This window comes from Genypterus blacodes, unplaced genomic scaffold (assembly GCF_046128005.1).
Source record: "Genypterus blacodes isolate CSIRO-AG114 ecotype Tasmania unplaced genomic scaffold, CSIRO-AGI_Gbla_v1 ptg000087l_1, whole genome shotgun sequence".
Classification (NCBI taxonomy): Eukaryota; Metazoa; Chordata; class Actinopteri; order Ophidiiformes; family Ophidiidae; genus Genypterus; species Genypterus blacodes.
This window is the reverse complement of record NW_027466892.1, coordinates 281,017-291,729: the sequence shown is the minus strand read 5'-3', so window position 1 is coordinate 291,729 and position 10,713 is coordinate 281,017. Positions and strand designations below refer to the sequence as shown.

The following is a 10,713-nucleotide window of genomic DNA, read 5'->3' as shown; positions in this document are numbered from 1 at the left end:
CCTCCTGAGTGTGTGTGTTAGATAAGCAGGTCTGTCAGTGATTGACAGCTGGAGACATGTTAGGTCACTGTGAGTGTGTAGACTTTTGGGAGGATCCATCCGGGCCTCACATGAGCGCCTGAGGACAGGGTGAGACAGAGCGCTGTGTCGGTGCAGGAGTAGATCTGGATCGTCGCTCAGCTGTGAGGATGTCGTCCGTTTCCGTGCCGCCGCCTGAATGTCTGCAGAAACCCCTCCAGGTCCCTCAGCGCCACATGTTTGGACCCGGACCCTCCAACGCTCCTCAGCGCATCCTGGACGCTGGAGCAAAGCCCATATTAGGACACATGCACCCTGAGACATTTGAGGTAAGAAGCTGTGTGTCCACTTTGAAAACCTGTCTGTGGTTCTTTACCTGTCTGTGGTTCTTTGTTTTATAATGAATGATGGAGTTTCACTTCATTCACTGAAAACTCTCTCAGTCTCACTGCAGCAACTCTTTACATTTACACACAGCTGCAAGAGAGAAGAGAGACAGACAGAGAGAGAGAGGGGGGGGGAGAGAGAGAGAGAGAAACAGAGACAGAGAGAGAGGGGGGGGGAAGATAGAGAGGGGGGACAGAGAGAGAGCCACAGAAAGAGGGACAGAGAGAGAAACAGAGACAGAGAGAGAGGGGGGGAGACAGAGACAGAGAGAGGAGGGGGGAGACAGAGAGGGGGGGAGAGAGACAGAGAGAGCGACAGAGAGAGGGGGAGAGAGAGAAACAGAGACAGAGAGAGAGGGGGGGAGACAGAGAGGGGGGGAGAGAGAGAGAGAGAGCAACAGAGAGAGGGGGAGAGAGAGAGAAACAGAGACAGAGAGAGGGGGGGAGAGACAGAAAGGGGGGGGAGAGAGACAGAGAGAGCGACAGAGAGAGGGGGAGAGAGAGAAACAGAGACAGAGAGAGGGGGGGAGAGAGAGAGAGAGGGGGGGAGAGAGACAGAGAGAGAGCGACAGAGAGAGGGGGAGAGAGAGAGAGAGAAAAAGAGAAACAGAGACAGAGAGAGGAGGGGGGAGACAGAGAGAGGGGGGGAGAGAGACAGAGGGAGAGGGGGAGAGAGAGAAACAGAGACAGAGAGAGGGGGGGAGAGAGAGAGAGAGCAACAGAGAGAGGGGGAGAGAGAGAGAAACAGAGACAGAGAGAGGGGGGGAGACAGAGAGAGGGGGGGGAGAGAGAGAGAGAGCAACAGAGAGAGGGGGAGAGAGAGAGAAACAGAGACAGAGAGAGAGGGGGGAGAGAGGGGGGAGAGAGAGAGAGAGAGAGAGACATTGACTGCAGTGTAACCATGTTCCTCTTTCACATTACAGATCATGAACGACATCAAGAGTGGGATCCAGTACATCTTCCAGACTCAGAACTCCATGACTCTGGCTGTGAGTGGCACCGGGCACACGGCCATGGAGTGTGCCATCTTCAACGCTGTGGAGGCCGGAGACAGCGTGCTGATGGCTGTCAACGGAATCTGGGGGGAGCGAGCGGCGGACATGGCAGAGAGGACGGGTACACACAAACACACACACACACACACACACACACACACACACACGCGCACACACACGCACACACACACACACAGAAGTCAAAGTCCTCTCAACCCACACAATATCATCTGACTGAACTCTACAGGGGCCAGAGTCAGTACCATAGTGGCGCCCCCTGGTGGTTCCTTCACAGTGGCAGAGATCGAGCAGGTACCCAGCTTGCATCCTTCTCTTGCTTGTTGCCGGTTGAAAGACGCAGATCTCTGATCCTCTCACATCACCACAGGCTTTATCCAAACACACACCCGTGCTGTTCTTCCTCACACATGGAGAATCTTCTACGGGAGTCTTGCATCCTTTAGAGGGCATCGGCCAGCTGTGCCACAAGTAAGACCTGAGTCATCTTCACACCTGTGTCAAACTGCAGCTTTACTCTGTCATCTGTCCCTGAAGGTATCACTGCTTGTTTCTGGTGGACTGTGTGGCTTCACTGGGCGGAGCTCCTCTGCATATGGACCAACAAGGTGAAGCTACACTCTTTAAGTACGTGTCGTCTGTTTTGATGACACGCAATCATCGCAACAGTGGATGGACCTTTGACCTTGTGTGTCTGCAGGGATAGACATCCTCTACACCGGCTCTCAGAAGGTTCTGAATGCTCCTCCTGGGACCGCCCCCATCTCCTTCAGCCAGAGAGCTTGGTGAGGAGCGAATACACTTTGTGATCAACATGTAGGCCGAGTGTGTCGCACGTGTGTGCGCTCAAAACTGAATGTGTGTCCACAGCCAGAAAATATTCAACCGGAAGACGAAGCCCGTCTCATTCTTCTTGGATCTGTCCTGGCTGGCAAACTACTGGGGATGTGATGGAAAGCCACCCAGAAAGTATGATGTCATTAGTGTGTAGATGAGTGTTTGTACTGTGCTTGGTTTGACTGTGACTCATGGCAGATATCATCACACCGGCCCTGTTACTGCTTTCTACGCTCTGAGGGAGAGCCTGGCTATCATCGCTGAACAGGTGGGACACCTTCTGTTGTTCTCTACCTTATTAAGGCCAGGAGGTCAGGTTGATTACTTCTACTTCCTGCACAAGAAGTCAACCCATGAATATGACAAACTCTGACTCTCTCTCTTGGTTGATTACTTTCAGGGTCTGGAGAACTCCTGGGCGAGGCACAGAGAGGTGGCAGAGTATTTCCATGCTGGTCTGGAAAACATGGGCCTCAAACTGTTTGTCAAAGAGAAAGTAAGCCTGATGTAAACACTGAACCGTTCCTTTAAGGGGGAAAACTTTCTATTCTGACTCCAACGGTTGTTACAGAGAGCACGGCTGCCAACAGTCACAACTATCATGGCTCCTCCTGGATACGACTGGAAGGAGATCACAACCTACCTCATGAAAACACACAACCTGGAGATCTCTGGAGGACTTGGACCATCGGTTGGTTTGGTAAGAGAGGAAAACACATGTTTACCAAATGTCATCAAGCAGCTCAGTTCAGACCTGTACTAACTCCTTCACTGTTGTGTTGTGTTGTGTTGCAGGTGTTGCGTGTTGGACTTATGGGATGTAACAGCAGTAAGAGCAACGTTGACATGGTGCTGTCAGCCCTGAAAGACGCTCTGAAGAACTGCCACAAGAGCAAAGTGTAACAAGCTGCAGCTACCTGGAGCCTGAGACCGAAGCTCAACCAACATAGACAGGAAAAGGAAATAAAACCATGTGACTTGTTCTGGCTTTTGATTCTTATATGTTGTTGTTGTTGTTGTGATCTGCAGCGATCACGTTACATTAATGTGGCACCCTATTATGCAGAACATGGAATCAGGTGGAGAAGAGAACTGAATGAAATACATCACACACCAGGCTGAAGCTGGAGACACGGAGGCTGGACGGGACAGGAAGGACAAGAGGTCCACTCACAAAACAACAACAGCGCAGCATGAAAGGTCCAACTAAAAGGCTCATAAACAAAACAGATACCCAACAAGACTGACTGGGACGGGAATAGAAGCAAAGTGGAAACAAAGGGAAACTCTGGTTCACCTGGAGTCTGGAGTGACATTGATGAGCGGAGGGCAGTAGCTCAGTCGGTAGGGCTTCCGCTTGGGAACTGGAAGGTCGCCGGTTCGAGTCCCTGCCAAGGTGCCCCTGAGCAAGGCACCGAACCCCCAACTGCTCCACCCTTTGGGTGGTAATGTAATGCAAGTCACTTTGGATGAAAGTGTCTGCTAAATGACTGTAATGTAATGAGCCTCAGGTGTGAGCAGGAACAGGGATCAGGTAGCCACGCCCAGCCAAGTAGCCACGCCCAGCCAGGAACAAACACACACTCTTGAAAACAAACACACACAGATCCTGACTCTTGTAATCATGTTCAAATATATTTATAGGTAATTTTTTAACATATTAATTCAGGCGTCCTTCTTTTTGTTGCCATTGTTTCTTTCTTCTTTCTTAGACTAGATGTTGCTAAGCAACTCACACACACGCATGCACGCACATGCACACACTCCGTCTCACATCTCACTGTGCATTTGGACAATCATTGTTTATCACTTATAAATCAGGTTTAACAGGAGAAACCACACTTCTGCATTCTGTCCACTAGATGCTGCTCAGCGACTCACACAAACACAAACACACACACAGGTGTACTGTCAAAAGTAAAACTTGTTTCGATGAGGAAGAGCAGCAGAGGAAGACGTGACGCAGCGTGAGTTAGAGATTAATTCTTTGATTTTATGGATCATAGTTTGTGTGTGTGTGTGTGGGCGTTGGTTTTAGAGTATTGTAGCTGTGTGTGTGTGTGTAGATACTCCAGTGTGTCTTTGGTCCAAAGCTCAGCACAGAAACAGTCCTACTTAAAGGAACGAACCAGTTGAGGATTATTGTCCATCCAAATAAAGAAACCGTCTGGATTCTCCTAGATCTCAGTGCGACCTTTGACCCTGCTGACCTACATACTCTGATTGACAGGCTAGAGAAATGGGTGAACACCCTGCTGCTGGACATTAGAACTGCAGCCTCCATTGGCATTTTTAGAAAGAAGTAAAGAACATCTGAATAATCTGGATTTAATCTGGAATCATTGGATTTATACTGTTTATTCTATACATTATATTTAATATATGGATAAATTTATATTGTGCTTCTCTCACTGCTATGAATTTGTATGTTCTTTTGCTCCTCTGTGTGTGTGTGCGTGTGTGTGTGTGTGTGTGTGTGTGTGTGTGTGTGTGTTCCCCTCTCTGTAGTTTGGTGAAGATGAGTGTTTGTGGTGATGAAGATGAGGGACCTCCAGACTTCAGTCATGAACCTGGACCCTCACACACACAGTAAGGGGGGGGGGTTTGATGATGAGCACAGGTGAGTGGAGCTCTGATCCGTCTCTGCATGGAGCGACTGAATGTTAGTTTATAAACAGATACAGATACTGGACTGGACTGTTCATGGACACAGTTCATGGCCCTCTAGACAATAAAGACTCTGATCTTATCTGACTGACTGACTGAAGTACAAAGGTTGAGGGGTAATCAGGCGACGCCATTAGAAGTCAGAGGAGGCACAGCTCCAGACTGGGAGGAGTTCAACCATGTTCCTGATGTTGTGGGTCTGTAAAGACCTTTGAGACTTTGGATGTGATGTTGGGCTGGAGAAATAAAAATTGACTTGACTTTCTCATATTTGACCTCATGACCTTCTGCTTCAATCCTCTGTTGTGTTGTCAATGCTGTGTTTATAGAGTTCACCAGCAGAGGGCAGACTCTCCTGTACCCAGCTGTGTGTCCATGAAGAGTGACAGGTCCATGGAACGACCTCCTGAATTCAGTGATGGACAGAAGTCTGCTGAAGAAAGGTCAGAGGTTAAACCAGATCACTCTGATATCATCACTGTAGAGACTGAGAGAGAGAGAGAGAGAGAGAGAGAGAGAGAATATCTGATGTAATGTCGTCGGTATCAAAACCTAAACTTCCTGTATTTAGCCTTTAGCTCATGTTAGCTGACAGCGTTTTACTTCCTTTTACTTCCCTTTCAACATAAAAGAGTGAATCCTTCATAAGGGCGTAGATGAGTTTAACTGGAGTCACACACACAGACAGACAGACAGACAGACAGACAGACAGACACACAGACACACAGACACACAGACACACACACCATGGTAACTTATCTGCTTCAATCCTCTGTTGTGTTGTCAATGCTGTGTTTATAGAGTTCACCAGCAGAGGGCAGACTCTCCTGTACCCAGCTGTGTGTCCATAAAGAGTGACAGGTCCATGGATGAACCTCTGAACTTCAGTGATGGACAGAAGTCTGCTGAAGAAAGGTCAGAGGTTAAACCAGATCACTGTGATATCATCTGTGTAGTTTTGTAGTAGAAGACATCTCAAAGGACAGGTCTTCTGGAATGAAGGACATGTCTCAAGCATCCTGTGATGCTCTGAGCTGCTTTGAGGGACCAGCAGACCAGCAGCGTTTCCTGTTGCCTCAAACAGACAGACGGACAGACATCACCATGACAACCTGTGTCTGTGTGTGTTTGCAGACTTCATGTTTCCTGATTTCTCCACAGAGTTCACCTGAAGAAGTCAGAGGTTTCCAGTGGTGTGTGTGTCCAGCAGCATCCAGCAGACCTGGACTCCATATTTACGGTGTGTAAATGTCCAGGCTCCGCCCACTTCCATATGGACGATGTCACCGGGTGGAGAATCTATTCCATAGAGAGATAAGAGATGTTTGACCGGAGCACTTGGTTCATTTAGTTTGACCAGTGAGAGTTCACTGGGAACCTAGTGTGAAGCCTCACAACTGTTGCTATGGTTACCTGCATCTTCATAAAGCCGGAGATTTAGAATGCAGGTCAACATATAGACTGTAAACACACACCTGACAGCCAATCAGGAAGCAGGATCTTGTGTCCCCCTGCTATAAACTCACGTCTGACTCTTTCAGCTGCTGGAGGAGAACATTGTCAGGTTTGTGAAGGACGAGCTGAAGAGCGTCCAGAAGGTTCTGACCGCAGACTACCCACAATGCTTAGAGGACCAAGACCAGTGGAGCAACAGAGAGGCGTTGGTGAAGCTCACAGTGAACTTCCTGAGGAGAATGAAGCAGGAGGAGCTGGCTGACTCTCTGCACAGCAGTAAGACCATTGAACAGCTTGAACATGATAAGGAAAGAGGAAACAGGACTAAAGCTTCACACTTACACTTAGAGCAGCTAATCACTCTCCTGCACAAAGAGACTGTGTTCACCTCCTGTTTATCAGCACTTTAGTCACATTCAAAGGCTCACCAACAGAAGTGTGTTTTTAGTGGGGATTTAAAGATCACAAGAGAGTTTGTCTCTTTGACTGGGGCAGGAAGTGGATTCCAAAGAAAAGGAGGTTGCTCTTGGTTGTTGGGATAGTGAGCAGGCCTGCTGAGATCTTAGAACAGGTGCAGGAACATCAGGGGTTAGAAGGTTAGAAGGTGTTCTATTATACTGCTCTAGTCACAAAGCTTTGTACTCCTAAATGCTTTTTTACTCTGTAGTTTTCTTTTCTTCTCCATGTTTCCCTCCTCTGACTGTTGTCTCTTCATCAGGAAGTCTTGCTGCACTGTGCCAACGTAAACTGAAGTCTAAGCTGAAGCAGAAGTTCCAGAGTGTGTGTGAGGGGGTCGCTAAAGCAGGAAAGCAAACCTCTCTGAATGAGATCTACACAGAGCTCTACATCACAGAGGGAGGGGCTGGAGGGGTCAACCATGAACATGAGTTCAGACACATTGAAGCAGCATCCACGAAAGCACAGAGAGCAGAAACAACAATCAGATGTGAAGACATCTTCAAAGCCTCACTTGGAAGAGATCAGCCAATCAGAACACTGATGACAAAGGGCGTGGCTGGCATCGGGAAAACCCTCTTAACACAGAAGTTCACTCTGGACTGGGCTGAAGGCAAAGCCCACCAGAACATCCAGCTCACATTTCCATTCACCTTCAGAGAGCTGAATGTGCTGAGAGGGAGAAAGTTCAGCTTGGTGGAGCTTCTTCATCACTTCTTTACTGAAACCAAAGAAGCAGGAATCTGCAGCTTTGAAGACTTCCGGGTCGTCTTCATCCTGGACGGTCTGGATGAGTGTCGACTTCCTCTGGACTTCCACAAAGGTGAGATCCTGACCGATGTTAGAGAGTCCACCTCAGTGGATGTTCTGCTGACAAACCTCATCAGGGGGAACCTGCTTCCATCTGCTGGCCTCTGGATCACCACAAGACCTGCAGCAGCCAATCAGATCCCTGCTGAGAGCGTGGACATGGTGACAGAGGTCAGAGGGTTCACTGACCCTCAGAAGGAGGAGTACTTCAGGAAGAGACTTAGAGATGATGAGCAGGCCAACAGCATCATCTCCCACATCAAGACCTCACGAAGCCTCCACATCATGTGCCACATCCCAGTCTTCTGCTGGATCACTGCCACAGTTCTGGAGGACATGATGATGAAGACCAGAGAGAGAGGAGAGCTGCCCAAGACCCTGACTGAGATGTACATCCACTTCCTGGTGGTTCAGACCAAAGTGAAGAACATCAAGTATGATGGAGGAGCAGAGACAGATCCACTCTGGAATACAGAGAGCAGGAAGATGATGGAGTCTCTGGGAAAACTGGCTTTTGATCAGCTGCAGAAAGGAAACCTGATCTTCTATGAGTCAGACCTGACAGAGTGTGGCATGGACATCACAGCAGCCTCAGTGTACTCAGGAGTGTTCACACAGGTCTTTAAAGAGGAGAGGGGACTGTACCAGGACCAGGTGTTCTGCTTCGTCCATCTGAGCGTCCAGGAGTTTCTGGCTGCTCTTTATGTCCATCTGACATTCATCAACTCTGGAGTCAACCTGCTGTTAGAGAATAAACCAACCTCCTGGTGGTCCAAACTATCAGGACACAAACCTAAACTAACAAGTCTCCACCAGAGTGCTGTGGACGAGGCCTTACAGAGTCCAAATGGACACCTGGACCTGTTTCTTCGTTTCCTTTTGGGCCTTTCACTGCAGACCAATCAGACTCTCTTAAATGGTCTCCTGAAAGAGACAGGAGGGAGCTCAGAGACCAACCAGGAAACAGTCCAGTACATCAAGGAGAAGATCAATCAGAAGGTCTCTGCAGGGAGAAGCATCAATCTGTTCCACTGTCTGAGTGAGCTGAAGGATCTTTCTCTAATGAAAGGGATCCAAGAGCACCTGAGGTCAGGAGGTCTCTCCACAGTCACACTGTCTCCTGGTCAGTGGTCTGCTCTGGCCTTCATCTTACTGTCATCAGAGGAAGATCTGGATGTGTTTGACCTGAAGAAATACTCTGCTTCAGAGGAGGCTCTTCTCAGGCTGCTGCCAGTGGTCAAAGCCTCCAGGAAAACTCTGTAAGTGTGGAGACACACAAAAATTTGGATCATTTTAGGGAACAGAAATAAAATGTTCAACTTTTCATTTTTAGGCTGAGTGGCTGTAATCTGTCAGAGAGAAGCTGTGAAGCTCTGTCCTCAGTCCTCTGCTCCCAGTCCTCCAGTCTGAGAGACCTGGACCTGAGTAACAATGACCTGCAGGATTCAGGAGTGAAGCTGCTGTCTGCTGGACTAGAGAGTCCTCACTGTCAGCTGGAGACTCTCAGGTCAGGACTCTGCTCTTTGTGTCAGTGACCATTTAAATGTTCCTGCTAAAGAAGTCCTGATGTTCACCCCGCCCCCTCTCTCTCCCCCGCTCCCTCTGTCTCCCTCTCTCTCTCCCCCCCCCCCCCTATGTCTCTGTCTCTGTCTCTGTCTCTCCCTCTCTCTCTCTCTCTCTCAGGCTGTCAGGTTGTATGATCACACAGGAAGGCTGTGCTTCTCTGGCCTCAGGTCTGAGCTCCAACCCCTCCAGTCTGAGAGAGCTGGACCTGAGCTACAACCATCCAGGAGACGCAGGAGAGAAGCTGCTGTCTGCTGGAGTGGAGAGTCCAGGCTGGAGACTGGACACTCTCAGGTAAGGACACAACTACAGAGTGGACACTCAGGTGTGGACAGACTCCCTGTGGGTTGAAGGGAAAAACTCTGTCTCCAAATCAATAATCAATAACGTGCTGCTGCTGCTGTGTGTGTGTGTGTGTCTGTGTCTGTGTGTGTGTGTGTGTGTGTGTGTGTGTGTGTGTGTGTGTGTGTGTGTGTGTGTGTGTGTGTGTGTGTGTGTGTGTGTGTGTGTGTGTGTGTGTGTGTGTGTGTGTGTGTGTGTGTGTGTGTGTGTGTGTGTGTCTTCCTGCAGGATGGATCATGGTGGACAGCGGTGGATCAAAGCCGGTCTGAGGAAATGTAAGTTTGATGTGACTTTGATTCCTCAGACCAAAGCTCTGGAATCTATCTTGTGTCAGATCTAAATAATGCAGAGATACTTTAGTGCAGTGGTTCCCAAACTTTTTCTGCAGTGCCCCCCTTTAGTAGATAAGAATATTTCCTTGTCTTTGCTCTAATGACAGCTTCATCCCCACATCTTCTCAGTGACTGCTGTGGGCTCGCTTTGTGCTGCAGATCTTTTCTAATCGGGGTTGCAGCTGTCAGACTGACACTCTTAGTTCAGTTTCAATGTCCAGCTTCCACCTGGATTTGGTTTTGATTGAGGCTCACATAGGTAGGATGTGGCAGAAGGAAGGAGTGTGGCCATGGCTCTCCTACCTGGCAGAGGGGAATCGCTCATTCTCTATAATAATGAGTTAAATCCCTCACAACTGGACACTCTTAGTTCAGTTTCAACAAACAACAACCAGTAGTTGAGTATTTAGATATCAAAGGTGTGTCAGTAGAAAGTGACAGTGAGTCAGAGGACAAAGTGCAGTAGTGAATAAATGAGTGAATAATAAAGGCAGCAGCTGTGTTTGATGATAAACTGCTGCTGTTTGTGTCTTTTTCTGTCCATCAGATGTTTGTGAACTGGAACTGGACCCAAACACAGCAAGCAGATACCTCAAACTGTCTGACAACAACAGGAAGGTGACACGTGTGAGAGAGGAGCAGCCACATCCTGATCATCCAGAGAGGTTTGATCACTGGCCTCAGCTGCTGTGTAGAAATGGTCTGACTGGTCGTTGTTACTGGGAGGTGGAGTGGAGAGGAGACGTTTATCTATCAGTGAGTAACAGAGGAATCAAGAGGAAAGGAGACGGAGATGAGAGAATGTTTGGAGGAAATAATCAGTCCTGGGTGCTG

At 48.6% G+C, this 10,713-nt stretch overlaps 2 protein-coding genes across 2 annotated transcripts in view; both read left to right on the top strand.

The window, feature by feature from the left end:
• The first annotated feature begins 76 nt into the window (after positions 1-76).
• Positions 77-3,236, top strand: LOC143007436 (alanine--glyoxylate aminotransferase-like). The gene is made up of 11 exons (XM_076158782.1): positions 77-347; positions 1,328-1,520; positions 1,647-1,711; positions 1,788-1,888; positions 1,955-2,025; positions 2,118-2,202; positions 2,288-2,386; positions 2,453-2,522; positions 2,655-2,750; positions 2,826-2,954; positions 3,050-3,236. The coding sequence occupies exons 1-11, from the start codon at positions 189-191 to the stop codon at positions 3,155-3,157; spliced, it is 1,176 nt and encodes a 391-aa protein (XP_076014897.1). The 5' UTR covers positions 77-188; the 3' UTR covers positions 3,158-3,236.
• An 887-nt stretch (positions 3,237-4,123) lies between these two features.
• Positions 4,124-10,713, top strand: part of LOC143007430 (uncharacterized) — an 82,509-nt gene continuing 75,919 nt past the window's right edge. Inside the window, 4 exon segments of the mRNA XM_076158775.1 lie at positions 4,124-4,221; positions 4,763-4,843; positions 5,251-5,364; positions 5,723-5,836. Coding sequence (XP_076014890.1) covers positions 4,187-4,221; positions 4,763-4,843; positions 5,251-5,364; positions 5,723-5,836 — 344 coding nt within the window. The 5' untranslated portion in view covers positions 4,124-4,186.